At 47.7% G+C, this 14,655-nt stretch overlaps 1 protein-coding gene across 3 annotated transcripts in view; it reads right to left on the reverse strand.

The window, feature by feature from the left end:
• Positions 1-452: 452 nt before the first annotated feature.
• dipk1c (divergent protein kinase domain 1C) overlaps positions 453-14,655 on the reverse strand; it is a 35,529-nt gene continuing 21,326 nt past the window's right edge. For all 3 annotated transcript variants that reach the window (XM_030349321.1, XM_030349320.1, XM_030349319.1), the window contains 7 exons: positions 11,227-11,430; positions 10,575-10,628; positions 10,050-10,240; positions 9,532-9,826; positions 5,222-5,386; positions 2,120-2,194; positions 453-1,378 (listed from right to left, as the gene is read on the reverse strand). In XM_030349321.1, the coding sequence (XP_030205181.1) occupies positions 1,133-1,378; positions 2,120-2,194; positions 5,222-5,386; positions 9,532-9,826; positions 10,050-10,240; positions 10,575-10,628; positions 11,227-11,430 (1,230 nt within the window). In that variant the 3' untranslated portion in view covers positions 453-1,132. The remainder of the gene's footprint in view (positions 1,379-2,119; positions 2,195-5,221; positions 5,387-9,531; positions 9,827-10,049; positions 10,241-10,574; positions 10,629-11,226; positions 11,431-14,655) is intronic.

The raw sequence follows: 14,655 nt of genomic DNA on the forward strand, positions 1-14,655 counted from the left end.
ACACGCACACACACGTAGACACACACAGGTAGGTTCATCAGACTCCAGGTGAAGGGCTGTTGGCCTCTCGGTCCTGGGATGCTCCAGGCAAGAGGCAGAGGGAGATTCTGAGGAACCTCAGCTGGTCTTTGTTCACTGTTCAGCCCATCGCTGAGGGGTTTACCTGCTGGGAAATAGACCCGCGCGAGCCACCCTGTTCCTAGCCTGGGGGAGCTGCCATGCCAGGTGTGTGCATGCCGTTCCTGTACGTCCTCTGAACGAGAACTTCAGCGTTAATGTGGACGGAGGAACACAGGTTCAGCACAAGACAAAGACAGGGTAAGGGTAAGGGTAAGGGTCAGCTGGGGTATGTGAGTAAAATATGTAGTAAATGTTAGTTTGTGGAACATCGATTTTTACCAGTACATATTTATTTTCCTCAGAGGCTTAGAGCTGAAGAAAAGATGCTTCAGTGTAGCACTGAATTTGTTTTGTTTATTTTTGGATTAATTGAAGCGTTGTCATATTCCTCTTCCTATCCTAAGGATGGAATACTAGACAATTCAACTTCTCACAAAACATTCGGCTGAAGATCATTTGTATTGTTATTTATGCTTCATTTTCATACATTGATTTGCCTTTTGGAAAATTTTAAGCAGCCTTTAGGAAGCAATAAAGATAACACTTTATTTTGTTATTTTTGCTTAACTTTCATGTATACATTGCTTTTCGGTAGCAATGCAGATTTGTCTAAGAAAAAAAAAGGAGCAGAGAGTATCCACAAGTTGTAACTGCTAAGCAGAGTTGATGGCTTGTGAGGTTCTTTCACAGTGTGTTTTCCAGGACATGCACGCCATCTCTGCAGCCCAAACCAACACATCCACTACTAAAGTGCAGGGCGCCATTTTGTCTTTGTCCTGCTGTCATTTGGCTTTAGGGTTTTTATTCATATTTCAGTAAATAAGAGATGAATGTACGCCAAGCCACGATCTTGTGTCAGTTGGCGAATCCAAGTTCTTGTGCCCAACTGCCCAATTCAGTCAAAATAAAGTTCTTGAGGATCAGCTCGCTCCGTGCGGGAATGTCCTCAGGGACAACAGTTACTTCTAAGAACCCAGTTGTTCTTTTTCGAGGTACACTTTCCCCGGATTCCTCAAAAGTTCAACGACGTGTGGGCGTGGCCTTGCCCTTCCCGTGCCCCGCCCACTTCACTGGAAGCCCCTCCCTCATTGAGGAGGCGTGTCAGCAGTGTGACGAGGTGCTGATGGATGTTCCCGCTCCGCTGCTCCCCTTTCCCCTCCTCCCCGGTGCCGTCCTCCTCCTCTTCCTCGTCCTCGTCCTCGTCCTCCTCCTCCCCCAGCATCTCGGTACAGTCCTGCACGGCCCTCTGCAGCTCCACCTGAGGGACCAGACACAGTCAGGAGCCCTGTCTCTCAGGAACCCCTGCCACCGTTTAGGGTTGTTTTAATGTTGGTTGTAACTGATGAACAATTAGTACAATTATTCCACCTTACTGCAATGAATTGGGTCTGAATACCACCTCAATAAAATGAAGTCACTCTGAACACTCATACAATGTTCAACGATAATAGTAAGGTAAAATAGAGTAAACTATCTCTATCATCTGAACATAAAAGGGGTCCTTGGTTTAAAAAAAATCTATAGAGGAGGTTCTTCAGCAAAAAGGATTGGAGAACCGCTGGTTTAGAGGGAGAATTTCACACTTTTTCCTATTCTACACTGACTATAAATGGCAAAAGAAAACCATGTGAGCTTTCCCCTCCAGTATGAACTGAAGTATCCTCCATCTGCTTTTACTACAAACAGCTTCCCTCGCATTACTCCCACAAATCAAAGCATTGTTCTTCCACACGGAGGGCGGAGAACCTCAATCACGGATGTCAAATCGATGACACGTTACACTGTTTGGTCCTCTTGATGAATTGCGACATTGCATATTTTCCCTTTTAACCAGAACAAAACCGCCATCCCCCTCCCTCCCCCCCCCCCGTCCCCGCCCTATCACAAAATAACTCTCAGATGAGGGATGAAAGCGGCAGCAGAAGGGCTCTAGGGCTGGGGGACGCGTGGTCTTCTTCGTTCATGGAGGTCCATAATTGATCACAGAGTGGGAGCCCACCTGCAGAGGCAGCCCGGCCTTGACCCCGAGGAGGGTGGGGGAGAACCAGGAGCGGAAGATCTTCTCACAGATCACCTGGAGGGAGGGAGAGAGAGAGAGAGAGAGAGAGAGAGAGAGAGAGAGAGAGAGAGAGAGAGAGAGAGAGAGAGAGAGAGAGAGAGAGAGAGATAAATGAGAGTTAGAGATATATTACATGAGAAGGGAAGGGAGGAGGTCTTTTGAGGATATGAATGGAGCGGAGGAGATAGAGCATCGTATGGACGGAGCCAGAGGGGAGGAGATGAAAGGAGCATTGGGAGAGATTAGATCAATCACATGGTACATATTTAAAAATGGCAGCCATGACCTTCCAATTATAAAGCGGGCGATCCTAAAGGGTCGGAGACAAGGATCTCCTGACATCCTGATCAGTGCGCCGCATCGCGTCGCTGACGGGAAAAACGCACGGGGGCCGGGCAATGACGCAGAGAAACATGTGTGTGTGTGTGTGCACACACGCGCACACATACAAACACACACACAAAGCCTCCATTCTCTGTGGACGTCAGGATGCAGATTGGAGAGCCAGGGGTCATCAAGGGTCGCGATAAGATGATCAGAAGAGACCCTGTGGATCTTCAGAGGGACCGATGGCGGAGCTGAGTTGTCATAGCAACATGTCGGCGGCCCTTTCCCACCTCTTATCTACTCTTCCCTCATATTTCCATCCCTTCCTCAACCCTAAATATGTTGGTTGATTTTGATGGATTTGTGGCTCCTCCTTCTCAATCCCATAATACCGGCAAAGAGGTTGTCCGGACAACCCTCCAGAAGATCATGAGGTGAAAGAGCCGTGCTGTCACACCGCCATTTAGAAGCACTTTGTTCACGTCCTCTGGGTTTTAGCCTTTGGTTTGGGTCCCCACCTCCTCATCCTCCTCCTCCTCCTCCTGTCGGACCTGCCAAACCATGTGACATCGGATAGGACCCAGCCGGCGTGCCCCGGGACCGGAGAATTGATCTGTAGACGTTGTCATGGCACATGGTGGGAGAGGATGGGTGGACAGAGGCCCAGATACATGTCCTGTGCCCGGTCCTTTGAGGACGGGGAGGGACTACGATTGTGTTCCCTGAAGAAGCAAAAGGTCTGTCCGTATCGGAAGCACAGGCGGCAGATAAGGAGGATGACAGGCCGACATTGGCTGTGATGATAAGTCCGAGGTGCCCGGGGGCTCTGGTTACCATTGTATCGCTCTGACGGGCCCGTCGGACACGGGGCCTCCTGCGGGAGGGCAGTGGTCAGGCGATGGGAACGCAAGGCTGAGATGCTGGGTCTCACGCCCCTCGTGATGGTGGTTCTCTCTCTGATGGCTTTGTGAAGTGAAAGAATACATTTATTCTATGACTTAATTTTGCGTTTGAATTAATAGCAGATGATTTTTGTAATAATAATAATAATATTTATCATCCTCTATTATTTGTACAATGCATAAAATAAAAAAATGATTTGTTTCTGAAAAAGTCCCTGTTTATTCCAGTATTGACATTTATTAATGCTTGACAAAAAAAGGCTTTTTAATTATACACACCATTTAGCAAATTATCAAACAACCTTACCGTTGAGCTTAAATAATAATATATTCCAAACATTATCTATTATTCTAAAAGGGCCGTAGGTAAATAAAGAAAAAAAGTTGGAGGTTAATTACAAAGTCATTCAATCAATTTCCTATTAAAGGTTAGAGTTAGCAAAATAATACACACATTCATCTATTTATAACTGCATTTTGAGAGATGAATGAAATGGCACTGACCACGAAATTGGATAGATAAAAAAGGGATTTAATTCAGAATTATAGGCGGCTGACACACAGTATTGCTGTTGGGCTCCACTGCCCCGTTGCTTTGGTAACTCATTGACATTCCAGCACTGCCGTCGGCCTCAACCGTATAATTAAATGTTGGGGATGATGGATACGCCGGAATTCTCCTGGTCGCCAGGTACATACAACCATGGAATTAATCAACTATATTCTGAAAGGTTTGAATGTTTCTGGGTGTTTTAGTGTTTGTGTCCGTGTGTGTGTTTGTCACTTGGAAGTCCACATGCGTGTGTGCCACGATACAATTTATTCAGCGAGGACTCCGGACTATTCCGGATTGATTTCCATTTTAATACCTTTTGAGACTCTGTGCCACTATAATACAAGACTCACACCGAATGAGTTTGCAAGAAAAAAAGGAAACATTGATTGACCACAATGCAGCGAATACAGCAAGACTGTTGGAAGGAAATTGATCTCCGTTAGTTAATTCAAATGGGAAGAAAGTCTATAGTACAGGTAAAAACGAAGTGGAAGAAAGGGGAAAACAAGAGTGGACAATTTGTCTGTTCTTTAAAAGTCGCCAGGTAACAGGGAAGTAACTCACAGGTTGTATGTCATTATGTTCTGCGACTGTCTGTCTCACGTCTACCTGAGCATTTTGAAGATATTCAGTAGGCTAAGTCAATCTCTATGAACTAAATAATTATGATCATTATATTTTGTTATAATAACATTGTTATATTTATAATGTATAATTATAATATATTTGTTCTAATTTGAGGAAAAACGTTTTCGTTTATGTGCCTTAAATAATTCCTATTAACTATTTGAGTTAAGAATATATATATATATATATATATATATATATATATATATATATATATATATATATATATATATATATATTACTACTACTTATAATACATTTAGAAATAGACATTGCGTGTCCAAAAAACTAAGGGTTGAACATTTCACTCTGCTGGAATATTATATCTAAAAAGTATTTTTTCTAAAATGTCAAACAATTTAGTTTGGCATCAACCCATATATTTTGTGTATTTGATGGTATAAATATACATTTTTCCCACTTAATGTCATATGAATTAAAAATTGAGATTTATTTTCCATAATTGATCCACTAAATGTTTAATTTCCCCCAACAATGCAACTTTTAATTTAATTTAAACTATGATTAAATTCCGGTTGAGAGTTCTAAAACGTCTACATTCTCTGTAACGGCCGGAGGGGCGACATGCGAGCCCATTGCCCCCCCGCGGGCAGGGCCTGCTGCTCTCACCTGCAGGTTGCTGTTGCTGCGTCGAGGGCTGCACCGGTGCTTGTGTTTGTTGCAGCGCGACACACAGTCGAAGAAGTTGCAGTCGTCGTCGCTGGTGCAGTTCTGGTCCAAGATGTCTCGCATCTTGGGCTCGAAGAAGGCCATGTCCACGTCGATGGCAACCACCTGCCCCGTTGGAAGACACAGAGGAGGGAGAGGGCGGAGGGGGCGAGAGGGAGACATAGGGGACGAGAGAGGAGAGATTGGGGACGAGGGGGGAGAGGACGAGAGAGGGAGACGGGGGGGGGGGGGGGGGGGGACACAGAGGAGGGAGAGGGCGGAGGGGGCGAGAGGGAGACATAGGGGACGAGAGAGGAGAGATCGGGGACGAGGGGGGAGAGGACGAGAGAGGGAGACGGGGGGGGGGGGGGGGCGGTGGGAAGGGAGGAGATGAGAACCCAGGCAGAGGAGAGGGGAGATGACAGAGAAGGCAGAGGTGGAGAAGGTGGGAGAGGAGAGGAATGATGATGGAGGGGGAGAAAAGGGAGAACGACGAGAGGAGGAGGAGAGGAGAGAACAGGGAGGAGAGAAAATGAGAATGAGGAGAGAATAGAGGAACAATACGATAGAGGTAGAGAAGAGTTGGAGCAGGGAGAAGAGGAAAGGGAGGATGAGGAGAAGGGGAAAAAGGAGAGAGAGGGCGAGGAGGAGGAGAAAGCCAACAACGGTGGGAGAAGGGGGGAGAGAACGGGAGGGGAGTGGAGGAGAGGAGAAGGAGCAGGGAGGGAGGAAAGAAAGGGAGAGGATAAGAGGACAGCGGTATATGGACGAGGACACTTGTTGACAGCTGTTCTTGTGCTGGCCCCTGGATGCCCCCTAGCTGGCCCCCTGTTCCCATGCTGTACTGAGGGTCCGGTGGGTTGGGGTCCATGCTGCTATACGATACCTCTGTGTTACTTAAGCGTCCTCTGGAACCATCCTTTGGCTGTGAAGCACGCTGCTGCTCTCGTGAGATTAAATATGTACGTATGCACCATGATCCATTCTTACTTGAGCAATAAAACATATGCCGTTCAATATACGGAAATATTTGTTCGGCTTATCATTCTGAAACCGGTCCGTGCCATTTATGTTGACCTCTTTCCCATATTTCTCCTGTATGTCAGTCGCTAACATTGTTGGTGGTCCAGACACCAAAGCCAATTCAGCTGTAGCACCTATAATTCAGCCGTACAATGCCATCTGCTGAATTATGGATGGGAAGCGAGCCAGAGTCCAGAGACTTTACGCACGTTTCGTTCCTAGAGAAGTGTTCTCCACTGGGCCTGTGAGCAGATACCTGCCCTGGGAGCAGAAGCAAGTCTTAAAAAAAAGGTATTCTATAAACAGCTGCCATGAATTGTGACCCACACGTTGAGCTGAATGTGAATGTTCGGCTTGTCAAACCAAGACACAGACTCTAATCCTCTCTCTCTCTCTCTCTCTCTCTCTCTCTCTCTCTCTCTCTCTCTCTCTCTCTCTCTCTCTCTCTCTCTCTCTCTCTCTCTCTCTCTCTCTCTCTCTCTCTCTCTCTCTTTATTCCTGATTAAACAAACTTGAAGTGGGAGCTTTCCCCCTTAGAATAAAGGAAAGCTAATCAGAGAGGAACTACAGCAAGCATTCCTTTCAAGAGATAAAATCCCAGATGACCCGGGATACTTTGTGGTGAGCAATGTTACCAAAATAAATGCAAGCCACATGGTTTGTTTTTACAGTCAGGTGCTTTTCACGGGTGTCCCGTAGCTGAATGAGTAGCATAGCTGTGGCTGTCATTAATCTAACACCGTGTCGGACTGCAGCAGAGATCAAGGGGAAGACTAAATCCGTCACACACAGCCCCATCTGTCAAGGCCCCCGCTTCTCAAAACATTGTAAAATGCTGGTGGGCAAACTGCTATAAAAACCACATAGAGAACCGCTTCAAATCGCAAAAATGCAAGAGAAGACCCTCGTTGGCACTAGAATCGGACTGCCATGAATAAACTAGATAGCGAGAAGAAGCTAGCTAGAAAGCCTTGTTATTGTGCTATCATTGTAAGGTAATTTATGCAGTACCTGAAAAGGTAGTGTTTAAAATATATACTTTAAAATATTTACAAGGCCAACATTGTCCATATTGGGGTATACGGTATTAAAACTAGCCTTGCCTGAACCAGACGAGTAAATCTCCCGAGTTGTTTCAGTATGAATTAGACACTGTGTCTTACGCTAGTGAGCCCCATCAATTTATTGACAGGACAAAGATATTCCATCGATCTTTTTGAACTTGATCCAATCCAATGGAGGACTGAGTTAGCAATCAGCCCAGAGAGCTCTTTGAAGCTGGGGAAACCCGTCTATGTGATGAATAAATCCATTTTATAAAAAACCCAAAACCCAATTCCGAACTGCTCTCCGCTGCCGCTGAATGTGGGGTTAGCGACGGTGTGGTTTGAATGTGAATAGCTCTGAAGAATGTCTGGCCTGAATTCCAACTAAATGTTTTGGGGAACAGATACTACAGTGGCGCCAGCAACAGTCTTTAACTCTATTCTCCTTCATTGCTGTGTCTGCAGCCGGCTGGAAAATCGGAACGAAAAGGAGCAGAAGGCAACTACTTGGCAACCATTTTTGAGCTAATAAAAATGCAAAGTATTTCAATAGCTGGCCTATAGGGCCATCACAGTGCCTTCATAGAGAACTCACGTTTCAATATGACAGTGAACCCAAAAAACTCTTTTAATGCTTTAAAGATCCCATGTCATGAAAATGTCCCTTTCTGAGGTTTCTAACATTAATATGAGTTCCCCTAGCCTACCTATGCTCCCCCAGTAACTAGGAATTTCGTTGGTTGTAAAACGAGCACTGGGCATTCTGCTCCGCCATTGAAAAAACGAAGCTCAGACACGCCGTTTTGGAATTTTCCCCGTATGTCGTCATAAGGGGAGATGCCACCTGGCCTTTCCCTGCCTTGCCAGCCCAGAGAGCGCCACGTGTGTGTGTGTGTGTGTGTGTGTGTGTGTGTGTGTGTGTGTGTGTGTGTGTGTGTGTGTGTGTGTGTGTGTGTGTGTGTGTGTGTGTGTGTGTGCGTGCGTGCGTGTGCGTGTGTGTGTGTGTGTGTGTGTGTGTGTGATTACACACACTGTAACGCAAGTGTTGTACCCTTCTTTGGATAACCGTTCTGCTGTTGGTGTTATGGCGCATAACACGTCGGTTCTTTGGCGTCTCTGGTATTTCCACAACGAGACTGTAGTTGGGGTTATCTCAGCCATCGTTGAGCCCCGCTGCCCGCCGCCAGCTGAGACTCCCTGAAGTACATGAACCACGACATGGAGGAGAAAGGGATTGCTGCCCGCCGCGAATGTCTCCCGCTTGAGCCCCTCTTCTCGCTGCCGAGGGACCACCGCCTCGACGCTGCTCACTGCAGGAGGCTGTGGTGCCTAAGCGCTGCCTTCTGCGAGGCAGTGGTCCCTCGGCAGCGAGGCTCCGGCGGGAGACAATCACGGCAACCATCCCTTCCTCCTCCATGTCACGGTTCAGCCTACTTCAGATTAATGTGGACGTGGAAGAACCAGAGACGTCGGAGAACCCTACGCGGTCGTTTGAGATTCATGTCGTCTGGAGGCGCACACAGCTTTTGGCCGTCATAATATATATTATATGATATAGATATCTATGTATAATATGATATTATTTAGATATAGAGCTCCAGGACTCCCGCCGGAGCACCCGGAGAGTTCTAGAATATTTACAGAACATGGCTAAAGGCTGTGTGCGCCTCGCCATTGCGATACATCCACTGTAAACAGAGTGTATGGTACGGTGGCTGCAAGCTGCTCAGGGCCACACCCCCACCCTCCTCCGTGACCCGCCTCTCTCTGTCTCTCACCCGCCTCAGGGCTGTTCTTTTCGTGACAAAGTGCCTTTTCGGAGGCACAGATGCCGAGAGGGTGTGCTTATGCCAGGGTGTGTGTGGATGTGTGGAGCTCCCTCTGGGCAGCGGCTGATGTCGATGTCTGCGTTGGACAGAGTTAAGCTTCCCCCTCACGTAGAGCATAGCGCCACGGCGTGGAGCGCAAATCGTATACAACCTCGCTCCCTATCGCTTCCTCTCAACGACGCAGATACTAGCCCAAGAACATGTAGCACAAAGTTACCGTTGTTAGCAACCATGGGGACAACACATCACATCGTCTAGAACTCTCAACCGAAAACAAATTTATAAAATCTCTTAGTGTTCCAACTCAAGCTGAAAAAGGGGGTTTACTTTTTGAAGACAACTAAAAGGGCCGCACTCTGGCGGCTCTACTGACCGTCAAGTCCTTCCGGATGGCAAAGTTCTCGGGCTTGATGTCGCAGAGGTGAAGCCGGTGTGTGAAGTCGTTGTCAAAGTGCCAGATCATGTCCAGGAAGCTGAGGGCGATGCGGTGGACCTTGTCCCTGCTGGTCATGGGGCCGGCGGGGCCCGGTGGCCCGGGGGCCGACGCCTGGTCCAGGGAGAAGAGGTTCTGGTCCCAGGCGTGTCCGGCCGACAGGAACTCCACGGCGTAGAAGTGGCCGCAGGAGCCCAGGACCCTGGCCACGTGGCTGCTGAGGTCCTGGAGCACTCTGGGAAACGGAGGAGGAAGAGGAGAACATAGAACCACGGTTTACACATACTGACAGAGCTCCATTACTCTCACCTCTTTCTGTTCTCTCTCTCTCTCTCTCTCTCTCTCTCTCTCTCTCTCTCTCTTATTGATATCTATATATGAATGGACTCGATCGATCCATGTCTGTCTCTATCAATGTCACTCCTCCGCCGCCCCCCCCGGCCCTCCGTCTGCCTCACCTGAGGAAGGTGTATTCCTCCTGCTGCAGCAGGGCCCAGAGGGAGGCCAGCTCCGCCCTGGAGTACGGCTTGTCCCGGCTCCTCAGCCTGTGGCCCCACAGCCTGGCCAGGGAGCTGTTCCTCTCCCCGCCACCGGGGGCGCCCTCCACCTCCCCCTCCTCGTCCGCCACCAGGCCCAGCGAGTTACGCACCTGAGAGAAGAGGGGAGATCACAAGTCGTTAACCTTCAATGTTGGTCGATAGGAAATAAATGAAATGTGCGCCCTTGTAATTGTTTTATTGGCAAAATGCTCCAAGCCCCTGGTTATTTCTGTGTGTGTGTGTGTGTGTGTGTGTGTGTGTGTCTGTTTGTGTGTGTGTGTGTGTGTGTGTGTGTGTGTGTGTGTGTGTGTGTGTGTGTGTGTGTGTGTGTGTGTGCGTGCGTGCGTGCGTGCGTGCGTGCGTGCGTGCGTGCGTGCGTGCGTGCGTGCGTGCGTGCGTGCGTGCGTGCGTGCGTGCGTGCGTGTTTGAGTGTGTGTAACTCACTTCTAAAGTGGCGTAAAACACCACGTCCAGAGGAGAGAGATCGTCTGTTGTCTCCTGTAGTGGAACGCAGTGAGACAAGACATTAGTACAAGGGTTTGCAACACTTTTCCCCATTTTAAGTTCTTACACTAACCCAAAAAACACACAAAAACAATACTTATAATTATAACTGATATGATTACTAACCCAAACCCAAAAACCCCAAATCCAACAGTAAAACAAAAACCCCAACCCTTAAACCAAACTTAACCTTCATACCAACACCTTACACTAAAACAAATATCTAACTAAATCCTAAAACCACACCCTTAAATCAAACCTTACCCTAAAGCAAAACCATGACTTAACCCCAAAACATCATCCTTAAACTAAACCAAAACCCTAAAATGAAGCCCTAAAACAAAACCTTAACATATTCCTGAAACCACAACCTTACCACCACCAAAAAAAGTTATGCAGAATTATATGAAAATTGAGAAAAGGCAGAAAAAGGTCTAATACACTTGTGCAATACACTTCATTGTGCAGCAACCACAGCACATACTCAGAGTTAATGAACTACGGTACAGTATAAAATAGCCCCCCACACACACTGATGTTGACTTCAGATCAGTATTCAGGCCTCACACGTGTCCCTGCCCCGGCGCCTCACCTGGTAGTCGAGGATGGCCAGGGGCTCGTAGGAGGAGAAGTTCTCCAGCTTGGACTTGAGGATGACGGGCAGCTCCTTCCAGCGCGCCTCCATCACCTTCTTGCCGTTGTCGTAGTACAGGCAGCCCTTGTACTGCACCAGCTCACGCACACACAGGTCTGCACACATGTCTCCTGTCACCACACCATCAGCATAGTCCACACACTGGGGAGGGAAGGGGGGGGGGGGGGAGAGATAGGTGGATGGAGAGGGAGGAGGAGAGAGAGGGGGAGGGATTGAGGAGAGAGAAGGTGGATGGAGAGGAAGGAGGAGAGAGAGGGGGAGGGATTGAGGAGAGAGGGGGAGGGATTGAGGAGAGAGAAGGTGGATGGAGAGGAAGGAGGAGAGAGAGGGGGAGGGATTGAGGAGAGAGGGGGAGGGATTGAGGAGAGAGGGGGAGGGATTGAGGAGAGAGAAAGTGGATGGAGAGCGAGGAGGAGAGAGAGGGGATAGGCGATACAGATGGAAGAGAGAGGGAAATGAAGGAGAGAGAGAGATAGATTGAGGTGGAGGGAAGGGTTTACAAAGAGAGATAAATGGATGGGGAGGGAGGGGAGGCAGGAGAGAGGAGTGGTTGGGGAAAGTAGAGTGTAAGATAGAGAGGGGTGGGAGAGAGGGGGGGGAAAGCATGAACGAATGGGAGAGGAATGGAGTCCGGAGAGAAATCTGGTTTATGGTCTTCCACTTGGATCCTTGTAAATCACTTAAAAACCCCCACGTCTGTAATTGTTATCAATTCAAAAGACACTGCGGGCGGAAGGGGAGTGAAGGGAAAGAGAGAGAGAGAGAGAGAGAGAGAGAGAGAGAGAGAGAGAGAGAGAGAGAGCGAGCGAGAGAGAGCGAGAGCGAGAGAGAGAGAGAGAGAGAGAGAGAGAGAGCGAGAGAGAAAGAAGAGAAAGAGGTGGCACTGCAGTTTTCAACTGGGATCGACTCCAAACCAGCAAAAAGTGGAAATGGGGTGACGAGACATGAATGGACATCTTCAGCGCTTTTAATTTGAAATTATTTGGCAGAAAACCGAACACTAAATCATTCTCTAAAATGCACAGGAGAGAGTGAGCAAGAAATTAACCTTCACGCAAAGTTAGAAAAACATAAAAGTTGCCTGATAGACTGAAGAAACACTACTCTGTTGCTATGGTAACTATAGCTTTGTCCAAATGTCCTTTGTGAGTCATCAGATGTGTGTCAGTCCTGTCTATTAGTCTGTCTTGTGTGAGACCATTCGAGATGAACAAAGTGATCATTCAACCCACTGAACTCGATAATGAACCCAAACTGAACGCACACCTTATAAAGTGAATGGGATGCACACACACACACACACACACACACACACACACACACACACACACACACACACACACACACACACACACACACACACACACACACACGTAAATCTTCACAGCAGATATTTACCTAATGCTCACAGCTAGCATTGTTGACACACACACACACACACACACACACACACACACACACACACACACACACACACACACATCACACACACACACACAGCCCAGGTCGGTGTAGCAGGGTGGAGGGTAGAGGTGTGGGGGCGGGGGGGGTGAGGTGTACCAACGTCGGTCACCAGGGGCCCGAGCCCCAAGGGGACCCAGGGATCCAAGCTTGAACTAAAAGCCTACGTACATGTACTGCTGTGTCTCACATAGGCCCGTTCACTGGACTCTGTCACCTTGAAACACCTTGAAATGCCTGACGGACAGACGGATCAAGAGTCAGTCAACCACACTGGTTCTCCTCTTGACAACCTGTTTAACTCTTTACTCCATTTCAAACTATCGCTGTGGAATGTATGTTCTTGTGTATGCATGCATGTGTGTGTGTGTGTGTCTGTGTGTGTGCTTGTGTGTGCGTGTTTGTGAGTTTGCGTGCGCACGGGCGCGTGTGTGTGTGTGTGTGTGTGTGTGTGTGTGTGTGTGTGTGTGTGTGTGTGTGTGTGTGTGTGTGTGTGTGTGTGTGTGTGTGTGTGTGTGTGTGTGCGCGAGCGAATGACAGATTAAATGGCAGTGGGAGGAGAGGTGATGAGACTTTAAGGGGCATTACTCCCCCCTACCTCCCCCCTCCTCCCCCACAGCTCCTCCCTTCACTCATCGCTGGGGAGCAAACTGCTGTACAGACAGACTCTGTCTGCACGGTACGGCTCTGTGTGCATCTCTTTGTGTCTTTTGGTATTTGGGTGTGTGTGTGTGTGTGTGTGTGTGTGTGTGTGTGTGTGTGTGTGTGTGTGTGTGTGTGTGTGTGTGTGTGTGTGTGTGTGTGTGTGTGAATGTGTGTGTGAATGTGTGTGTATGTGCGTTAAAATGTTTTATATACCTGATTTGTTACTTCGTTCTTAAAGGCATAGAGTACACTTTCAATCAAAAAAAAATTCACTGCTTAATGCTGTTATAGACATTAACTTGCAGTTTAATAATAGTTCAATAATGGTTTTGATGTTCACTTATTGTGTTTAGGTCAACTCAGGTTATGGTGATCACATAACTCAGGGTTTCATTCATGCATTATTTAATAGTGTAATGGCTGGAGTAAACCCTAAACCTAGCCCTCTACCCCAAACCCTTACCCTAATGCCTATGCTAATGCTATATAATAATGGTATAAATGCTTTCACAAATGTTAACTAATGGTTATTGTTAAAGGTTACCCAAGCCAACAGAGTGTTCACCAGAGCGTGAAGACCTTTCTCCACCAGAAAGAATAATAATAGCAGTCATTAACAGTGTCAAAGGAATAAAGAGGGGGGCAGACTAAAGCCAGGCACTAATCTCCCTGCTGATCAACAATCCTTTGTTGTTGGAAAAGTAGGAACTGAACCCACAACCCATAGAGGGCTTCAGGGCGGACTACCTGGGCTAATGATGCTCAGTCAGCATCCCCGTAGCAAGCCTTTTTAATGCCCAGAGGTTAGAACAAATGACCTTTGTTTCTGTAAATGTTGACATTTTCCCTGACAGGATGGGGCACGGGGAAGGTCTGCTCTGCACCATGTACCCTCCACTCTTTAAAGTGGGATTCCTAGTCTGTAACACTAACCATATATTTAACTGGCTGGAAAAGAGCAGTGTGTGGGACTTAACAGACACGGTTTGTCTCTCTCTCCGTCTTTGAACACTGATCAAGGTTGTGAAGTGAGACTAACAATGTTCATTCAAAAGCTTCAAGATCCCAGAATGCACTTCAGTCGGCATCAACCTTCACCACCTGCCATCAGGATCACAGAGGAGCTTCCCCTACTGCGCACAGCTGGACCGCTGCGAAGACACAACTCACACACACACACACACACACACAGACACACAGACACACACACACACACACACACACACACACACACACACACACACACACAAACACAGCACT

This window comes from Gadus morhua, chromosome 23 (assembly GCF_902167405.1).
Source record: "Gadus morhua chromosome 23, gadMor3.0, whole genome shotgun sequence".
NCBI classification, from domain to species: domain Eukaryota; kingdom Metazoa; phylum Chordata; class Actinopteri; order Gadiformes; family Gadidae; genus Gadus; species Gadus morhua.